Source organism: Hyla sarda, chromosome 9, assembly GCF_029499605.1.
Source record: "Hyla sarda isolate aHylSar1 chromosome 9, aHylSar1.hap1, whole genome shotgun sequence".
NCBI lineage: Eukaryota > Metazoa > Chordata > Amphibia > Anura > Hylidae > Hyla > Hyla sarda.
The window spans coordinates 20,116,247-20,137,811 of NC_079197.1; the positions used below are offsets into that span (position 1 = coordinate 20,116,247).

A 21,565-nucleotide genomic window follows, 5' to 3' on the forward strand; every position below is an offset into this window, starting at 1 on the left:
CCAGTGTGCCTCCAGCTGTTGCAAGACTACAACTCGCAGCATGCCTGTGGCCGAGAGTGGTAGGGGGAGAGAGCAGAGAGCACTCTTCAGAATATCTAATAAGCAGATGGCAAGATCTGACTTAAAGGGGTTATCCAGGAAAAAAAAACATATACACATACATATATAATATATATAAATAAATCAACTGGCTCCAGAAAGTTAAACAGATTTGTAAATTACTTCTATAAAAATTTTTAAAAAAAAATCTTAATCCTTTCAGTACTTATGAGCTGCTGAAGTTGAGTTGTTCTTTTCTGTCTAAGTGCTCTCTGATGACACGTGTCTCAGGAACTGCCCAGAGTAGAAGCAAATCCCCATAGCAAACCTCTTCTACGCTGTGCAGTTCCCGAGACAAGCAGAGATGTCAGCAGAGAGCACTGTTGCCAGACAGAAAAGAACAGCAACTTCAGCAGCTGATAATTACTGGAAGGATTAAGATTTTTTTTTTAACAGAAGTAATTTACAAATCTAGTAAGAATTAAACAAATACCAACCCCTCAAAACTAGTATTAGCAAAAACTGATACATAAATTATATCTGGTTAAATATAAATTAAGACCGTGCTTCAATTATATGATACAAAATATTACAAATGTTATTAAAATACAATTATATATGCAAAATAAACCTCATAGCTAGAGATGAGTGAACTTACAGTAAATTCGATTCGTCACGGACTTCTCGGCTCGGCAGTTGATAACTTTTTCTGCATAAATTAGTTCAGCTTTCCGGTGCTCCGGTGGGCTGGAAAAGGTGGATACAGTTCTAGAAGACTCTTTCCTAGGACTGTATCCACCTTTTCCAGCCCACGGGAGCACCTGAAAGCTGAACTAATTTACGCAGGAAAAGTCATCAACTGCCGAGCCGAGAAGTTTGTGACAAATCGAATTTACTGTAAGTTCGCTCATCTCTACTCATAGCACATGTGTAGGTGTACAACCTTCTTACCTCAACTAGTTAATTGTGAGCGGAACATCCCTTTCTTATTTGTATTCATAATTTACAAATCTGTTTAAACTTTCTGGAGCCAGTTTTTTTCTGGAATACCCTTTTAAAGGGGTACTCCGGTGCTTAAACATCTTATCCCCTATCCAAAGGATAGGGGATAAGATGCCTGATCGCGGGAGTCCCGCCGCTGGGGACCCCCGGGATCATGCATGTGGATCCCCATTTGTAATCAGTGCCCGGAGCGTGTTCGCTCCGGGTCCGATTATGGTCGACCGCAGAGCGGGCGGCGTGTGACGTCATGCCTCTGCCCCCGTGTGACGGGGTGCCGCGTGCATGATCCCAGGGGTCCCCAGCGGCGGGACTCCCGCGCTCAGGCATCTTATCCCCTATCCTTTGGATAGGGGATAAGATGTTTAAGCACCGGAGTACCCCTTTAAATTAAAAATGATCAATACACAAGTGCGTATTAATAAGAACCCGGATGATGCAGAGTTATACTGACTTGTTGGCGCCCCCTAGTTTCTTGCGGATCTCCTCCATTTGATGATTCTTGTCATTTACTTCAGACTTTTTAGCCAAATGTTGGTTCTTCAGATCTTGTAACTGGGCCATGGTCTCATCGATGATCTTCATGTGTCTTTGTTCCTCCTAGAGGGCACAATAAATCCGATTAACACAAGACCTAATCTGGTTCAACAAGGACCATGTGGAGGATCTTCACAGACTTCTATCCAAAAGGATAGGGGATAAAATGTATGATCGCAGGGGTCCCGCTGCTGGGGACCCCCACGATCTCGGTGCAGCCCCCGGCATTCTGTGCAGGATGCCGCCTCCGAGACGGGGATGAGACATCACGGCCACGCCCTCGCTATTCACGTCTATGGGAGGGGGCGTGAGGGCTGCCACCCCCTCCCATAGACGTGAATGGAGGGGGCGTGATGAATTTCATCCACCAGATTTTCCTATGAAATTCCGCTGTGTGAACAAGGTCTCATTGTGATGATGGTCGGCAGCAGGATAGGTTTATACCCTGAGACTTGTCCAAGACTAACCCGATCAGGAGATGTATTTCCAGAACTCCCGTGAGAGCCTATACTTCTCCAGTTAGTCTAGGGCAAGTCTCAGGGTACAAGATTGCCTTAGAGTTTTAAACATATCCTGCAGCTGGACCATCATGACAGTAACACTTTAAAGTGTACCTGTCAGATCCCACAATAAAAAAAAACTGTTCTATGTTACCCAGTACCTAATCCTGATCATGCACGTCATTTTTATGTATCTATCATCCATACTTCACAAAAAAATTACATATTATAGCTGCTCAATGTCTTTTCCATCTTGCCAAAGGGAGGGGGCGTGCCCATCTCTTGCCTGCACTGTGATGACTCCTCCCCCGCCCTCACTCTGCCTACCGCTTTTGCAAAACTACAACTCCCAGCATTCCCAGACAGCCTTCGGCTGTCCGGGCATGCTGGGAGTTGTAGTTTTGCAACAGCTGGAGGCACATGATTGTAAACTCTGTGTTACAGCAGTGTTGCTGCAGGCTGTGTTCCTCCTGCAGCCTTGTGGACCTCATCAGTGTCCCAAGAGGTATGGGGACCCCTAGTGGTGGGATTTTCAAAGGATTTTTTTTAATTTATTTATTTATTTTTTAAGAAGTAGATTAGAAAAAAATTGAACATTTAAAGGATTCTTCACTACACTAAAATAGTGCCCCAGAGCTGGTCTTTGAAAGAGGAGGTACTAAATTTCTAATATAGGCCCATTCTATGAGCCAAAGCAGGCTGCCTCCAGGCAGACTCGGTCCTGTCATGTATTACACGGCCATATAAAAGATTTTGACTGATTAGAATTTCTGGAGTGCTAACAAAAGTCAAACAATAAAAAGTTATGTTGCAGCTGCATGTCACTAGATCAGCAGTCTCGGGGTCTATTCACACGGCGGAATTTCTGCCTCAAATTAAAGCCCATAGACTTCTGTGGGATTCCGCACTCCCATTCACACTTCTGAAATTCCGAAGTGTGAATAGGAGTGCGGATTCCCACAGAAATCTATGGGCTTTAATTTGAGGCGGAATTCTGCAAGCAGGAGTTCCGCCGCGTGAATAGGCCCTCAGGGCGCCCTCTAGCTGATTCTCTAAGCTCAAGGTGCAAACCCAGGCGCTGGCTGTTGGCGGGAAGGGGTTAATGGTGCATTTTGCTCTATGCCCCGTGCAGCATATGGGGGAACAGGTAGCGCCATGCTCCTGAGTAAAGAACCTAACTAAACAGCCCTTACTAGAAAATAATTAAAACAAAAGACTAGGTTTGGGGAGCTCTCAGACCTGCGTCTTGCCTCCTGCTGACACTAGCTAAAACTGATTACCTCACTTCCTGTGGGCAGGTATATACTGCCAGGGAGGAGCAGACTTTTTTTCTTCCTAGTGTCAGCGCCTCCTAGTGGCAAGAGCATATACCCATCAGTAAGGTGTCCCCCAAAGAAGAGCGACCGAGAAAGGGAGTCTTGGCAGCCATAAAAATTGCTAAGGGTGCATTCGCACCATGTTTTAGCCATACGGGGACCGGATCCAGCTGGGGGTAGTGAAAACCGGGCACTCCCTTATCCCAGACGGACCCGTCCCGCATCTCATTTCATGCGTGGTATGCTGCGGTTTTCAGTCTGGTCAGAAAACAGGATACGGGGCAAAAATGAGCCGACCGGCATCACTGTCAATAAGAAGACCACCAGAGCTGTCAATCATAGCTGAGGTGAGGGAATGGGGGAAGCTCTCAAAGACAGGTCAGGCACATGAACAGCTTGTCACCTGGGTACTTGCCATGGAGGTGGGCAGAAATGTAAATGTCTCAGTCATGCATGTTGCAGGTATTGTTGCCCTCCTCTCCCCTCTGTATAGAACGGTCAACTGTTCTGAAGGCTCAAAATTCTTGACAGAATCCTTGTAGATCAGTGGTCTCCAAACTGTGAACCTCCAGATGTTGCAAAACTATAACTCCCAGCTTGCTTGGACAGCATACTGGGAGTTGTAGTTTTGCAATATCTGAAGAGCCACATTTTCGAGACCACAGATATTTAAATGTTTTGTCCCAAGCAAGGAGCCAGATTATGTACTAAACGGTTGCCCAAACAATCTAAAGTCATAGAGGTGGAAATGCACAGTAAGGTATTGCTTGGCCTCTTATATATTATGCTCTCGGATTAGTAGGTCATGGTTCGCACTTACCTTTTTCAGTTTTTCTATCTCGTTTTCATCTTTCTTGACAGACTGCTCCCATGTCTGCGACTTCCCTTGGTCCTCTTTTAGCTGATTCTTTTCGTAGTCAAGCTGTATACCAAGACGGGTCTTCTGGTTCTCAAACTCCAACCTACAAAGAGACCAGATCTTTTGTAATTTACAGTTTAAATCTGTGCCCTCCAGCCTGAGGCTCTTCCAATGTACCATGCTAAGTGTTGTTGTTTTGAGCTGAAGAGCTACAGGTGAAATTTTATATTATATATATATATATATATATATATATATATATTATAAATAAACAAGGGTAAGTTGGCCAGCACTACTGATACCAAACTACTATATGGACCTGGCATACAGGTGCACGCTGCTATGCTAAATATACAGCAACAGGAGAATACAGCAGCACACTGCAAAAAATGAAAAAGTGAGTTACTTAGCTCACAATTTGGCGGCCAAATAGCTTGGACCATCCCACCACAGTAAGGTGACCTCATTGGGATGGACCCTACACTGTGAATATGCCTCTGTGCAATCAGTTTAACAGGCATTGCAATGCAAGGCCTGAGAAGTCCAGCACCTTATACACACCTAATAGAGGTGGGTGGGGTGTAGGAGCCAACATGGAGGTAGCCACTCCCCCGTATGTATAACACAAACAAGGATAAGTTGGCCAGCATTACTGATACCAAACTACTACTAATTGGCCGCCAAATTGTGAGCTAAGTACCTCACTTTTTCATTTTTTGCACTATAGCTGTATAGCATTTTATGTTTTATCTGTATCTTTGTGCTAGCAGTGCGCTGCTGTATTCTCCTGTTGCTGTATATATTATAAATATATATATATATATATATATATATATATATATATATATATATATATATATATATATATATATATATTTATTTATTTATTTTTTTTTTGCATTAGATCTACTGACTATATTGGCCAGAGAAAGTGAATACCTCTTCTTGGCGATCTCATTCTGCCTCTTGACCTTCTCTTCTTCGAACTCTCTGATGTTACGGACCCCGATCTCCAGACAGAACTCTTCAAAAACCTCATCTTCCACCTGGTCAGCACAAGTATACATCGCTTTTAGCACAGGTCACATGTTGCAGGTGACTTCGCTCTATTAGCCCTGCCACTACTCACCAAATTCATCTTCTCCTTCAGATCTTTCATCTCCCTATCGCGGCTCTGAATTATCCGCTTTATGTCATTGATCCGTGGGTTAAAATTGGCCAACTCGCTCTCCAGCTTAGATTTTTCCTAAGTAAAGAACATCTCAGTATGAATCACAAACATAGGGAGGATTATAAAGGATGATCTGAATATAGCTGCGTCCCACACGTACCTGCATATTCATCGCCAGATGACGAGTTTTGGTCTGCTCCAGATCACTCTGGGAATATTTAAGCCTCATCTGCAGCCCATGAGCCTGGGACTGGACCTGCCTCAGCTCGGCCTCCTTACGTTTGGCTTTCATTTGCTCCTGAAAAAGAACAGAGAGGTCTTGATAGATCTGCAATACTAAACCGGTTGAGCTCTGCTTATACTGTCATTGGTTGGAGAAAAAAAAAAAATTAACACAAAAATAAAGTCTTCGCGCTCACCTTCAGCTCCTCGGTTAATCGTTCCTTCTTTTCCTTGAGTTTATCGACCGCTTTTTCATCCCATCTTCTAGCCTTGGCTTTCAAGTCACTGGCACCTCCAGAGATGACACCAGATTTCTGGAATAAGGTTCCATCTAGAGCCACAGTCTGTAAGAGACAAAATACAGCTGTAAAATAAGGGGTCTCCTCTACTGGATAACAAAGCATTGACACTAAACGAATATCTGTACTTCTAAGTTGGCTATAGACCAGTGTTGCTGGGAGTTGTGCAACTGCAGGAGGCCCACTGGTTGGGAAACACTGCTATAGACTATAGATAAATGCCAGCAGATCCAACCGGAAATTATTCTGGGAACCACTTAAGAGTATTCCGGCCACAGACATCTTATCCCCTATCCAAAGGATAGGGGATGTCTGATCGCAGGGGGGGCGCCGCTGGGGACCCCCGCGATCTCCATGCAACCCTCACATTCTATGCTGGGCTGCTGCTCCAGTCTTGGAAACCTATGTGTTTCGGGAACTGGAGACATGACATCACGCCCCTTCCATTCATGCTATGCATGTGCATGGCGTGACGTCACGTCTCCAGTCCCAGAAAAGAGGAGCAGCAGCCCCGCATAGAATGCGGGTGCTGTACGGATATCGCGAGGTGTCCCAGCGACGGGACCCCCACGATCAGACATCTTATCCCCTATCCTTTGGATAGGGGATAAGATGTCTATGGCTGGAATACCCCTTTAAACACATACTCATATCCTGAGAGTCACTTAAAGGGGTACTCCGCTGCCCTGCTTCCGGAGCTCAACTCCCATAGACTTTCGTTGAGGGGGCAGGCGTAACGTCACGAGGGACGGCCCTGAACATGGAATCCCGCACACAGCGTTTGGAACAATAAACTTCCGGACACTGGGGAGCGGAGCTCTGGAAGCAGGGCAGCGGAGAACCCCTTTAACACATATATATAGTATTTATATAATACATATCTATCGTTACATTTTAGGTAGATATTGCAACAGCTGTCCAGGCATGCAGAGAGTTGTAGTTTTGCAACAACTGAAGGGCCACAGTTTGGAGACCACTGTCCTATACTGTGAGCAATTTATAAAAATAAATAAATTAATAAAAAGAAAAAAAAAAAAAGAAAAACTATTCCTGACCCAGAATCTATCATATGTACAGACACCGAAACTGGCAGCTGAGAAAAACGAGCGCGCAGGCAGAAGAATTGACTTACTTTGTGTCTCTGGTGTCCTCCGAAGGCTATCCTGCGAGCGTCTTCTACATTGTCACAAACCAATGCATTGCCGCAGGCATACTGGAGGGCCTTCTTAATATGTGGGGGCTCGTACCGAATGACATCAATAACCAGCTTGGCCCCCTTGAGCTCGCGCAGCCTCTCATCAGTAGGTTTTACCTAAACATGAGAGAAGATACAGTAAGTGACAAATGTATCACAAAGATCTGAAACACAAGGAAATGAACAAAAACAAAAATCACATGTTTTGTTCTATGTGAACAATATGCAATACCTCAAGATAATCGAGAGGCAGGAATGTTTCAGGCTCCCCCCGTTGCTCCTTGATATACTGGATACAGTCTCTTCCGGTCTTTTCAGAGTCGACAATAATGGCGTCCATGTTTTTTCCAAGCACCTTTGTGACGGCGATCTGGTACTTCTTCTGGGTGGGCTGGCAGAGGTCGATCAGGCGGCCATACTGACAAGATATATAAACAGAGTTAGGCTGCATTCACATCTCGATTTTGAAATACGGTTCCCGTATCGGGTATTTTGTAAAAAATCGTATGTCTCAAAACCGGACCGAACCGTATACAACCGTATATACCTCTTTACGGTTTTAAACCATATACGGTTTGAAACCGGATGTCCGGTTGCATATGGTTTAATACGTTTTTATTATAAAAAAAAAAAAAAAGGATACAGTTTAATGTTTGTCCTTCGTTAAATAAAGTTCTTCTTGTTCTATTTGTGGAAAAGAACTTTCGGCATGCACTGCGCATGTGCAAACTGCAAAACCGTATTGTGCAAACTGGATGGAACCGTACGCACATGCGGTTCTGTACGGTTTCCATTGACCACCATTTATTTTTAAAAATCTACACGGGTTGTATTAAGTTTTTCAACCGGACATGAAACCGTATTAGACTACGGTTTTGTGAACGGGAAGAAAAAGGATAAAACCGTAAATGGCGCAAAACGTACACAACCGGATGCTACGTTTGGCATACGGTTTTCTATGAAATGTCTATACATACGGTTTGCAATACGGTTCCATAACTTTACCAGCTCATTCTCCCCTCAAAGTAGCTTACACATGATTTAACACTGTCGTATTAAGAGTCCAGACCATTGTTTTCCAACCAGGGTGCCTCCAGCTGTAGCAAAACTACAACTCCCAGCATGCCCGGACAGCCGTTGGCTGTCCGGGCATGCTGGGAGTTGTAGTTTTTGCAACAGCTGGAGGCACCATGGTCGGAAAACAATGGTCCAGACACATCAATGTGCACTCCAGCTCACCTGATCAGGCAGCTTGAAACGCGTCAAGTTTTCTGCGTTTTTTAGATAGCCATGCTTAAAGCATCACCTGAGGTACGCGACTTACCACAGACCCTGGATACAGCCTCTTGATGCTCTCCATGATCTCTGCTTTGCGCTGCTGTCTGCTGCTTTCTTGGCGATCAATCCTGGCGTCACCCAGCTGCTCCATGACTTGGTTCAGCTCCTTATTGATTTCGTCGATCCTTCTCTTAGCCATTTCTACTTCCTCAGTTAAAGTCTCTTCAAGGTTCTTCTGCTCTTCTAAAGACTGCCTAAAGATGTGCAAAGAAAAAAAGGAGGATAAGAAAAATAGAGCAAATTTCTTCCAAAAACAACACCACCCCTGTCCTTGGGTTGTGTGTGGTATCACAGCAAAGTTCCATTGAAGTGAATGGACAAAAACTGTAATACCACACACAACCTGCGGACAGATGTGGTGCTGTTTATGGAAGAAATCTCAGCTTTTCTATTTCTTGATAACTCCTTTAACGACACAGGACGTAAATGTACGTCCAGGACGTACATTTACGCACTACACATAACCACGAGCATTGGAGCAATGATCAGGTCATGCGCGGCAGGTCCCAGCTGCTGATAGCAGCCAGGGACCTGCCGGTAATGGCGGACATCCTCGATCGCGCGGATGTCTGCCATTAACCCCTTAGATGCTGTAATCAATACAGATCACGGCATCTGCAGCTCTGCAGTCACTTAAATGAATGATCGGATAGCCCACACCACTGCCGCGGAGATCCGATCATCCAGAACGGTGCACGGAGGTCCCCTCACTTGTCTCCGCTGCCTTCCATCGGTCTTCTGCTCTGGTCTGCTCTGATCAAGCAGACCAAAGCAGAAGATGACCGATAACACTGATCAGTGCTATGCCCTATGCATAGCACTGAACAGTATTAGCAATCGAATGATTGCTATAAATAGTCCTCTATGCGGACTATTAAAGTGTAAAAATAAAAGTAAAATAAAAGTAAAATAAAATTAGAAAAATTCCCTCCCCCCAATAAAAATGTAAATTGGCAGTTTTTCCCCCCCCATTTTACCCCCAAAAAGTGTAAAAAAAATTTGTTTTTTTTTAAACATTTGATATTGCTGCGTGCGTAAATATTCAAACTATTAAAATATAATGGTAATTATCCCATACGGTGAACGGCGTGAACGTAAAAAAAAAAAAAAAAAAAGCCAGGACCGCATTGCCTTCCTCACAGACAGTAAAGAATTTAGGTGCGGGTCGGGGCTAAAGAATGTCTGTACAAAAACCATTATTTAGGCGAATCCGCCCAGAAATGCATTTCCATCTATGGGGATGGCAATGCAGTCCTAGCACCGCCCTTGGGATCTCCAGCTGAAATTAAGGCTGGATATTCTGTGGTGTGAACCCAGCCTGAAACTCCCATCTGAATCAAGTGGCTGTGCGCATACTGACTGATGATCAATTTAATGTCAACTTGATTGTTAAAGATGGCTGAATATAGGCGCTCAGAAGTGTCCGGAAGCTTTCATTACCAGTAAATAGGAAGGCAGTGCACATGTGCAATTGCTGCTCCTTTCCAACAGGAGACTTACAATCAACCCCGACTCAGGATCCCAGCCGTGGGACCCGCAAAATCAGACAGTTTTCTCCTATTCCAGTGTTTCCCAACCAGGGCGTCTTCTGCTATTGCAAAACTACACCTCCCAGCATGCTGAGTAGTAGTTTTGATACAGCTGGAGGCACCCAGGTTTGGGAATCACTGCCTTATCCTTTGGACAGGAGATAAGTATCTTCGGTGTCAAAACCACTTTAAAAGGGGTACTCCGCTGCTCAGCGTTTGTAACAAACTGTTCCAAACGCTGGAGCCGGGAGCTTGTGACGTCATAGCCCCACCCCACTCAATGAAAGTCTATGGGAGGGGGCGTGACAGCATGAGGGGGGGGGGGGGGGGCTATGACGTCACAAGCTCACGGCTCCAGCATTTGGAACAGTTTGTGCCAAACGCTGAGCAGCGGAGTACCCCTTTAATTCTCCTTCAATGATATCAGCAAAAAATAAATAGAAATACTTCAAAGTGTAAAGTCAACTGTTCCTTAGACAACTAAGCACTAACACTGCAGATGGTAAGAATGTCCATTACATTAGAAGCCAAAAGAAAAGAAAAACCCTTCTACAATATTAGATAAATATAATATAAAGTTGAAATACAAAACACATTAATCTACCCACTTGCTGGTTGCAATATATTCCTCTAGTTTTTCTATTCTCTTCTGGTTTTCTTCAATTTCACGCAGCTTCTGCTTGATCTTCGCCTATCCAAAAAAAAAAATAAATAAATAAAATGCTTAAAGGGGTACCCTGCTGCTCAGCGTTTGGAATAAACTGTTCCGAACACTGGAGCAGGCGGCTCGTGATGTCATAGCCCCGCCCCTTCATGATGTCAAACCCAGCCCCCTCAATGCAAGTCTATAGGAGGGGGCGTGACGGCCGTCACGCCCCCTCCTATAGACTTGCATTGAGGGGGCTGGGTTTGACATCACGAAGGGGCGGGGCTATGACGTCACAAGCTTCCGACGCTGGCTCCAGCGTTCGGAACAGTTTGTTGCAAACGCTCAGCAGCGGAGTACCTCTTTAAGACACAATTTACAAAGCCTGACGGCTTCTATTATGGCACAGGTGGTGCCAACGATACAGAAAAGCAAAAACTTCTTCATACTTCAGTCTCCACTTTCTTCCTTTCCTCCAGATCGAGGCGATCCTGATCGGCTTTCTGGTCTCTGTTGAACTTTTCCAGCTCCTGGGCGAGCGTGGCGGCCCTTTTGCTGGCTTCTTCTTTCAGACGATGGTATTTCTTCACCTAGAGGACAAAAAGAAAAAAAAAAAAAGGAGTAAAATCATAAAGATGCACAAGTCAACCAGGACACACAGGCCTCGAGGGAGGAAGTGGTCATTACCTGGTTTTCTTCTAATGTAAGATCCCGACCTTGGCTCTGGCTTTCTTCCTCCATTCGTTCTTCGAACTCCTGCCTGGCCTTCTCCACGGACAGCATCTCCTTCTCCAGCTCGTCCATATCTCCCTTGCGCTTCTTATACTGTTTCTGGGCGTTCTGAAGGGACTTCTTAGCGGCTTCCAGCTTCTTGATCTTGTGAGAAGTGTTCTCCTTGGCTTTGATATATTGCGGACGCTTTTGATTTAATTCGGCATCCTTCTCCCTATCAGTGGAAGAGCAACAGGCACTCAAAAAAAGGCAAATCTTTATAATCCATAGATGTCACGCCCCCTCCCATAGACTTGCATAGAGGGGGTGGGGGTGTGACGTCACACGGGGGCGGAGTCGTGACCTCACGATACACCGGCCCCGTGGTTGGCACCCAACAGTTTGAGAGCTGGCAGCGCGGCGTGCAGATCCCCGAGGTATGCAAGATTGTGGGGGGGTTTGGGGTCCCCAGCGGCGGGTCCCCGCAGTCAGACATCTTACTCCCAATCCTTTGGATAGGGGATGTCTTAGGGCCGGAGTACCCCTTTAAATGAGGGAAGAATGTCCGGCGCCAGAGTGAAGTAAAAATGGAGGAATATAGTAAGACAGAAAAACAAAGCTCAACGCATTTCGGATCATACAAGATCCTTAGTCATGGGATAATAATAAAAATAAAAAAAAAATTATATAAGCAGCTAATAATTGTCACATAAGAACTTCAGGTAGCAATACACTATTTTAACTAAAGAAAACTGACAGTGACAAAATACATAAAAAAATATATATTAGTAAGTAAATATTAGGTCTTGCTGTAGATCCAGCCCTCTTGGTTGTTGTTGGGGTAGGGAAGGGTTACACACAGCGCATCCGCAGTGTATTTGACACTGCAGATGCGCTGCAGGTAGTCACAGAGTGATTGCAGAGTGAGCTCCAGCAGTGCATCGCCGGGTGTCAAAGACGCTGTGAATGACTCTGCTGCTCAGCGTTGGGAACAAACTGTTCCGAATGCTGGAGCCGGCAGCTCGTGATGTCATAGCCCCGCCCCCTCATGACACCATGCCCTGCCCCCTCAATGCAAGTCTATGGGAGGGGGGGCGTGACAGTCATCACGCCGCCTCCCATAGACTTGCATTGAGGGGGCAGGGTGTGACGTCATGCGGGGGCGGGGCTATGACGTTACAAGCTCCCAGCGCCGGTTCCAGCATTTGTAACAGTTTGTTCCAAACGCTGAGCAGCGGAGTGCCCCTTTAAGCAATTTCCATCTAAGATCCCCACCTCTAATATATTTTCGTACTTTCTTCAATGGCACCAACGAGTAATGTAGATATATCTCCATCATGCACATCAAGCTTGCAGAACACTTACTTGATCTCCTTCTCTATGGCTTGTTGTTCTCGCATCATCTTGCCCAGCTCCTTTTTCTTATCCTTCAGTTCCTCTTCGACTTTGTCCATGAATTTCTTATCCTTCTCGATCTCCTTGTTCTTAGAGGACAGCTCCTTGTTCAGTTTCTCTATCTCAGACTCGTTGTGGTAAAGCTTGAAGAGCTGCATCTGGATCTGGGCTCGTGCCACCTCGTCCTTAAGCCGCTGGTACCGCTCCGCCTGTGTACAGAGGAAGGACGTCAGACTCTTACTAGACTACAGGAAAACATATGGAGACTGGGAATGTCTCGAAGCTGGTGTATAAAGAAGTGGACTAGCTGGGCTAGGTTCACAAGGTGGATTTTTCAAGCTGAATTCACACATTCACAATATTACACTCGGGAATTCCGCTGCGGAGGAGTCCCACTGCTTCCAATGGAATTCTGCTGCACTGTGCACACGCCGGAATTTCCTCAGCAGAATCATATTTCCTAATTGCGGCGTTCGCTGTAGAAATAGACATGCCTATTCCTTCTGTGGATCCTGCCTGGAAATGCACTGACGGCACCTTTCCAAGTGGTCCTAGCACACACTGAAAGACACTACTTTATGTTGGCATCATAAAATGGACATATTTTAACTTTTTGAAAAAATTTGAAAGCTTCATGAAAATTGCTAAATCTGAAGGGACAGATGTTACAGAACTACAACTCCCAGCATGCCCGAGTTGTAGTTTTGCAACATCTGGAGGGCTACCGTTTGGGCACCACTGTAATAATGGTCTCCAAACTGTGACCCTCCAGATGTTGCAAAACTACAACTCCCAGCATGCCCAGACAGCCTTTGGCTGTCTGGGCATGCTGAGAGTTGCAGTTTGGCAAACACTAGGAAGGCAGCAGTAAAGATCGGTTTCCTGCCACCTCCCTTGATGCTCCACACCGTCGCCTCCCTACCTGCGGCGATGATCTCCGCTGATGCCAGCGATGATCGCCGGTCCCCACCGCATCTTCTCCCCCCCCCCCCCCCCCCCCCGTTCTGCCCGACATCCAGGGTGGGCAGAGCGAGGGGTTTCCATGGCAACCACCCGTCTTCAACTGCCATTGGTCAGCACTCATTGCTGACTAATGGCAGGGGATAGGAGGAGGTTGCAGCACTTAGGATAATCCGGACTGTCACTGACAGCTCCTATCATCCCTATTTTCCGGGCGATCGGGTCACCAGAGACCCGATCAGCCCGGAATAGCAGAAAATTGCATGTCTGAATTGACATGCGATTTCCTGCGATCGCTGACATTGGGGGGGGGGGGGTCGCCGATGTGCCGGGATGCCTGCTGAAAGATTTCAGCAGGCATCCCGGTCCGGTCCCCAACCAGCTAGCGGCGGGGACCGGAATTCCCACAGGCGTCCTTAAGGACTCTGGATGGAGGGCGTATGCGTCCTGAACAGGTTAAAGGAGTAGTGCAGTGAAATATAACATCCCCTGTCCAAAAGGATAGATCACAGGGGGTCCAACCGCTAGGACCCCCTACCGTCTGCTGGAAGAGGCGTGCCGACCCCCACACGGAGCAGCGGCTGACATGCCCCCTACATGTATCCCATAGAGATACAATATATACAATCAATTAACCCTTTTAAAGCACACGGCAGAAATGACCAACCTCCTCCTTCTCCTGTTTAGCTTCCTTTCTCTCTGCGGCAATGTTCTTCTTGCGGTGATAGTTGAACTGCGTGTCCTCCTCGGCTTTCACCATTTCCTTCTTGCACTTGTCGTATTCCTGCGCCAGCTCCCCTGACCTGCTGATCTCCTCAAACAAAGCTGTACGCTCCTTGGGATTCTTCATGGCGATGGATTCTACTGCCCCCTGTAGAGAGTGTGCAAAGTAGAACAGAGAGTCAATAACTGGGGGGGAAAAAAGGAAGCTTGAGATCTAACACTCAGCACTACAACTCCCAGCATGTCCTATCAGCCTGCAGCTGCTGCAGTTGGAGTTCACAAACAGCAGGAGAGCCAAAGGTTGGAAACCACTGCCCAAAGATATTATACTTACTCAACTAGGATGGGGGTGGGGGGTAGACAATCTGTTTTTGCACTATATCCCGGGACCCACACCAGGAAATGATGTAGTGCAAGTCTTATTTTAATGGTGTCTCTGTACTTTCCTAGTGGCTAGAGACAATAGGCCATAAGTCACATGGTCTCCAGGGGGCGTGGCTAGGCCGCGGTGGGTGAGATTTATTTAAAGGGGTTGTCCAGGATTAGAAAAACGCTTTTATTTGCAAAAACGGCCCCACTCCTGTCCACAGGTTGTGAGTAGTACTGCAACTCTGTCCCATTCACTTCAATGGAGGAGAGCTGCAATAACAGACACAACCTGTGGACAAGAGTGGTGCTGTTCTTTGCAAAAAAAAAGAAGCAACATTCTTCTAATACTGGACAACCCCTTTAACCCCTTAAGGATGCAGGGCGTACCTGTATGCACGAGTCCGCTCCCATTCTGTAATGTGGGGCCATGGCGTGGCCCCACGTCATAGCGGCTCGGGCCCAGTCTCTAACAACGGTCAAGACCCGTGGCTAATAGCACGCAGCACTGATCGCGGTGCCGCGCGCTATTAGCCCCTTAGACGCGGCATTCAATGTTGATCGCCACGTCTAAAGTGAAATTAACTGCACCCGGCTAGCTCAGCGGGCTATTCGGGACCGCCGAAGCAAAATCGCGGCGTTCCGAACAGCTGTAGGACGCAAGGAGGGTCCTTACCTGCCTCCTCGATCGCCGAATGACTACTCAGTGCCTGAGATCCAGGCATGAGCAGTCAAGTGGCAGAATCATTGATCACTGGTTTCCTATGCAATAACAAAGATCGACGTAAAAGATCAGTGGGTGCATTATTATAGCCACTAGTGGGAGCTATAACACTGCAAAAATGTTTTTAAAAAAAGTTACTAAAGATCATTTAACCCCTTCCCTAATAAAATTTTGAATCACCCCCCTTTTCCCCATTAACCTCTTAAAGACGTAGGGCGTACCTGTACGCCCTAAGCCCGGTACCGGTCTTTAAAACGGGGTCACACCGTGACCCCGCATCACACCGGCTTGGTCCCGGCTGCTATTCATTGCCGGGACACTGGGCTAACAGCATGCGCCACCGATCGTTGTGCCGCGCACTATTAACCCTTCAGACGTGGCGATCAAAGTCTGAAAGTGAAAGTAAACGCTTCCTGGCAGCTCAGTCGGGCTGATCGGGACATCGCGATAAAATCGGAGGTCCCCTTACCTGTCTCCGTCGCGTCCGATCATGGTTTGATTGCTCCAAGCCTGAACTACAGGCTCGAGCAATCGAGCCCCTAGAACGCTGATCCATGCAAAGCCATGGCTTTGCAGGGATCAGGGTAAAAGATCAGTGTGTGCAGTGTTATAAGTCCCTATGGGAGCTATAACACTGCAAAAAATAAAATAAAAAAAATAAAAAATAAAGAGTTAAAAGGTCATTTAACCCCTTCCCTAATAAGTTTGAATGACCCACCTTTTCCCATAAAAAAAAAAAAAACTATCAAAAACATATGTGGTATTGCTGCGTGCGGAAATGTCAGAACTATAAAAATATATCATTAATTAATCCGTACGGTCAATGACGTCAATGAAGTACGACAAAATCCAACCTATATAAGTAGGGGATCATTTTAACCGTATGGACCTACAGAATAAACATAAGGTGTCATTTTTACCGAAAAATGCGCTGCGTAGAAACTGAAGCCCCCAAAAGTTACAAAATGACATTTTTTCTTCAATTTTGTCGAACAATGAATTTTTTTTCCGTTTTGTCGTGGATTTTTGCGGGAAAGGTCAGAGACAACAGTAAAATAAAATAAAATAAAACTTGCACTACAGCACTTGGTCCTGTGCATGAAAACAGGACAAAGCGCCGCACGGAGGTAATAGAAGGATATTACACTGTATTTATAACTTGGCATCATGGGCTTAAAGTATGAAGAAAGAAAAAATATCCTGGAATACCCCTCAGAACCCTTCACAAGTAAACATTGAACTGCATGACTATGAGATACATACATATCTAAAAGAAAACAGCAAAGTGTGTGTATATATCTATATATGTATATATATATATATATATATATATATATATATATATATGTGTGTGTGTGTGTGTGTGTGTGTGTGTGTGTGTGTGTGTGTGTGTGTGTGTGTGTGTGTGTGTATATATATATAATTATTTTTTTATTATAATTTTATTTATTTTTTTCATTCATTTGTACAGTATATATGTCACAGATCTTGTTTAGAGATGAGCGAACTTACAGTAAATTCGATTCGTCACGAACTTCTCGGCTCGGCAGTTGATGACTTTTCCTGCGTAAATTAGTTCAGCCTTAAGGTGCTCCGGTGGGCTGGAAAAGGTGGAGACATTCCTAGGAAAGAGTCTCCTAGGACTGTATCCACCTTTTCCAGCCTACCGGAGCACCGGAAAGCTGAACTAATTTATGCAGGAAAAGGCATTAACTGCCGAGCCGAGAAGTTCGTGACGAATCGAATTTACTGTAAGTTCGCTCATCTCTAATCTTGTTACCTGAAACACCAAGAAGTTCCTGGCTTTAATAAGGATCCCCAGCTTCTCTAATTCATCGCTGTATTCTGCCAGCTGAACCACCTTGCTGTTGATTCTGTATTCAGAGGAGCCGCCTAATAAAGCAAAATCCATAAAAAAATGCTGATAGTAATAATTATTCTATTACACAAAAACATAGTACATTTTTTATTTTACCAGTTTTATCCAACTAGGTTGCCTCCAGCTGTTGCAAAACTACAACTCCCAGCATGCCCGGACAGCCGTTGGCTGTCCGGGCATGCTGGAAGTTGTAATTTCACAACAGCTGGAGGCACCCTGGTTGGAAAACCCTGGGTTAGCATAGGAGCTGTACAAACAGAAATGATTATTTTCTTTCTATTCACACAGTTTGCGCAGTTACGTTGTTTGTTTATCGTGTATACTTTAGTATTACCGATGATGTGTCGGGCGAACACCTTCTCTTTGCCCATGTCCTCTTCGTACACCATGCTCACGAACGCGCGGTTTGCGGCAGGCTTCCCTACAGGAGCGCCATGAATGAGGTCTCGCAGGGTCTTCACTCTCAGGTTACTGGTCTTCTCCCCCAGCACGAAGCTGATGGCGTCCATAAGATTGGATTTACCTGGAGACAGATAAAAAGAAATTAAGCGGCAGAATAAAAACTTTTTAGACCTGTAACAAGCAAGACTACACTCCATAAGGATCTGTTCACACTAGTGCAGTGTTTCCTTACCAGGGTGCCTCCAGCTGGTGCAAAACTACAACTCCCAGCATGGTGACAACCCAAAATTATATATATAATGTTCTCCTTGGCTCTATTAAGAGTCTGCACATTCCATACAGGTAACATACAGTTTGGCGTGTTAGAAATCAATGGGTTCAGTCACATCTTCCATGTCATTGAAGCCATAATGGACATGTAAATAGTTGTGCCAACCCAAGCAGGCTCCTGCACCTGCCCCATATTTCAGGTGCCAAACCTGCCACACCCCTAGAGCAGCCCCCCAAGCCTAGATGGGCAACTTCATGTAACACCCCACCCTCGAGCAGCCTTCTGCAAAAGCATCTATATCTGGGTGCACTCCCCTTGAAGCCCCACAACCCTGGGCACCTCATAACCCTGGGAACCCTCCCCTTACACCGCCAGACACCGGGCACCCTCCCCTTACACCGCCAGACACCGGGCACCCTCCCCTTACACCGCCAGACACCGGGCACCCTCCCCGTACACCGCCAGACACCGGGCACCCTCCCCTTACACCGCCAGACACCGGGCACCCTCCCCGTACACCGCCAGACACCGGGCACCCTCCCCGTACACCGCCAGACACCGGGCACCCTCCCCGTACACCGCCAGACACCGGGCACCCTCCCCGTACACCGCCAGACACCGGGCACCCTCCCCGTACACCGCCAGACACCGGGCACCCTCCCCGTACACCGCCAGACACCGGGCACCCTCCCCGTACACCGCCAGACACCGGGCACCCTCCCCGTACACCGCCAGACACCGGGCACCCTCCCCGTACACCGCCAGACACCGGGCACCCTCCCCGTACACCGCCAGACACCGGGCACCCTCCCCGTACACCGCCAGACACCGGGCACCCTCCCCGTACACCGCCAGACACCGGGCACCCTCCCCGTACACCGCCAGACACCGGGCACCCTCCCCGTACACCGCCAGACACCGGGCACCCTCCCCGTACACCGCCAGACACCGGGCACCCTCCCCGTACACCGCCAGACACCGGGCACCCTCCCCGTACACCGCCAGACACCGGGCACCCTCCCCGTACAGCCCCCGGGCACCCTCCCCGTACAGCCCCCGGGCACCCTCCCCTTGAGGCCCCGGGCACCCTCCCCTTGAGGCCCCGGGCACCCTCCCCTTGAGGCCCCGGGCACCCTCCCCTTGAGGCCCCGGGCACCCTCCCCTTGAGGCCCCGGGCACCCTCCCCTTGAGGCCCCGGGCACCCTCCCCTTGAGGCCCCGGGCACCCTCCCCTTGAGGCCCCGGGCACCCTCCCCTTGAGGCCCCGGGCACCCTCCCCTTGAGGCCCCGGGCACCCTCCCCTTGAGGCCCCAGACACCGGGCACCCTCCCCGTACAGCGCCAGACACCGGGCACCCTCCCCGTACAGCCCCAGACACCGGGCACCCTCCCCGTACAGCCCCAGACACCGGGCACCCTCCCCGTACAGCCCCAGACACCGGGCACCCTCCCCGTACAGCCCCAGACACCGGGCACCCTCCCCGTACAGCCCCCGGGCATCCTCCCCTTAAGGCCCCGGGCATCCTCCCCTTAAGGCCCCGGGCATCCTCCCCTTAAGGCCCCGGGCATCCTCCCCTTACGGCCCCAGACACCGGGCACCCTCCCCTTACGGCCCCAGACACCGGGCACCCTCCCCGTACACCGCCAGACACCGGGCACCCTCCCCGTACACCGCCAGACACCGGGCACCCTCCCCGTACACCGCCAGACACCGGGCACCCTCCCCGTACACCGCCAGACACCGGGCACCCTCCCCGTACACCGCCAGACACCGGGCACCCTCCCCGTACACCGCCAGACACCGGGCACCCTCCCCGTACACCGCCAGACACCGGGCACCCTCCCCGTACACCGCCAGACACCGGGCACCCTCCCCGTACACCGCCAGACACCGGGCACCCTCCCCGTACACCGCCAGACACCGGGCACCCTCCCCGTACACCGCCAGACACCGGGCACCCTCCCCGTACAGCCCCCGGGCACCCTCCCCGTACAGCCCCCGGGCACCCTCCCCTTGAGGCCCCGGGCACCCTCCCCTTGAGGCCCCGGGCACCCTCCCCTTGAGGCCCCGGGCACCCTCCCCTTGAGGCCCCGGGCACCCTCCCCTTGAGGCCCCGGGCACCCTCCCCTTGAGGCCCCGGGCACCCTCCCCTTGAGGCCCCAGACACCGGGCACCCTCCCCGTACAGCGCCAGACACCGGGCACCCTCCCCGTACAGCGCCAGACACCGGGCACCCTCCCCGTACAGCCCCAGACACCGGGCACCCTCCCCGTACAGCCCCAGACACCGGGCACCCTCCCCGTACAGCCCCAGACACCGGGCACCCTCCCCGTACAGCCCCCGGGCATCCTCCCCTTAAGGCCCCGGGCACCCTCCCCTTACGGCCCCAGACACCGGGCACCCTCCCCTTACGGCCCCAGACACCGGGCACCCTCCCCTTACGGCCCCAGACACCGGGCACCCTCCCCTTACGGCCCCAGACACCGGGCACCCTCCCCTTACGGCCCCAGACACCGGGCACCCTCCCCTTACGGCCCCAGACACCGGGCACCCTCCCCTTACGGCCCCAGACACCGGGCACCCTCCCCTTACGGCCCCAGACACCGGGCACCCTCCCCTTACGGCCCCAGACACCGGGCACCCTCCCCTTACACCGCCAGACACCGGGCACCCTCCCCTTACGGCCCCAGACACCGGGCACCCTCCCCTTACGGCCCCAGACACCGGGCACCCTCCCCTTACGGCCCCAGACACCGGGCACCCTCCCCTTACGGCCCCAGACACCGGGCACCCTCCCCTTACGGCCCCAGACACCGGGCACCCTCCCCTTACGGCCCCAGACACCGGGCACCCTCCCCTTACGGCCCCAGACACCGGGCACCCTCCCCTTACGGCCCCAGACACCGGGCACCCTCCCCTTACACCGCCAGACACCGGGCACCCTCCCCTTACGGCCCCAGACACCGGGCACCCTCCCCTTACAGCCCCAGACACCGGGCACCCTCCCCTTACGGCCCCAGACACCGGGCACCCTCCCCTTACGGCCCCAGACACCGGGCACCCTCCCCTTACGGCCCCAGACACCGGGCACCCTCCCCTTACAGCCCCAGACACCCTCTAATGCCATAGATCAGGTGACCATACTAAGACACCATTGCAGGCAGGATCAGCAGGTGCCGCTCTCTATAGCGATCAGCCGGGTTTCTATATAATGACCCCTCCGGGCCCCCGTACTCGCTGTCAGCTCCAGATCTGCACTCACCGGATCCATTGGGGCCGATGATGGCGGTGAAGCGGCGGAAGGGCCCGACGATCTGCCGTCCTTTGTAGGACTTGAAATTTTCAATCTCGATTAACTTCAAGAAGCCCATGGCGGCGGGGGAGGCCTAAGTGCTCCCGGTGCCCGCTCCGGAACTACCGCAAAATCCGCCAATTCCCTGCTCGTCGATCGGAGCGCGCCTGGCAGTGACGTCACCAAGCTGCTG

General features: G+C 49.5%; 1 protein-coding gene across 1 annotated transcript in view; it reads right to left on the reverse strand.

The window, feature by feature from the left end:
* SMC1A (structural maintenance of chromosomes 1A) overlaps window positions 1–21,565 on the reverse strand; it is a 30,322-nt gene extending 8,757 nt beyond the window's left edge. The window contains exons 1-17 of the mRNA XM_056537679.1: window positions 21,343–21,565; window positions 17,743–17,931; window positions 17,310–17,422; window positions 14,384–14,587; window positions 12,727–12,965; window positions 11,338–11,596; window positions 11,100–11,240; window positions 10,613–10,695; window positions 8,462–8,669; window positions 7,370–7,555; window positions 7,075–7,254; window positions 5,841–5,987; window positions 5,582–5,719; window positions 5,380–5,496; window positions 5,190–5,296; window positions 4,212–4,353; window positions 1,493–1,638 (exon numbers count right to left, since the gene is read on the reverse strand). Of these exons, the coding sequence (XP_056393654.1) occupies window positions 1,493–1,638; window positions 4,212–4,353; window positions 5,190–5,296; window positions 5,380–5,496; window positions 5,582–5,719; window positions 5,841–5,987; window positions 7,075–7,254; window positions 7,370–7,555; window positions 8,462–8,669; window positions 10,613–10,695; window positions 11,100–11,240; window positions 11,338–11,596; window positions 12,727–12,965; window positions 14,384–14,587; window positions 17,310–17,422; window positions 17,743–17,931; window positions 21,343–21,451 (2,708 nt within the window). The 5' untranslated portion in view covers window positions 21,452–21,565. The remainder of the gene's footprint in view (window positions 1–1,492; window positions 1,639–4,211; window positions 4,354–5,189; window positions 5,297–5,379; window positions 5,497–5,581; window positions 5,720–5,840; window positions 5,988–7,074; window positions 7,255–7,369; window positions 7,556–8,461; window positions 8,670–10,612; window positions 10,696–11,099; window positions 11,241–11,337; window positions 11,597–12,726; window positions 12,966–14,383; window positions 14,588–17,309; window positions 17,423–17,742; window positions 17,932–21,342) is intronic.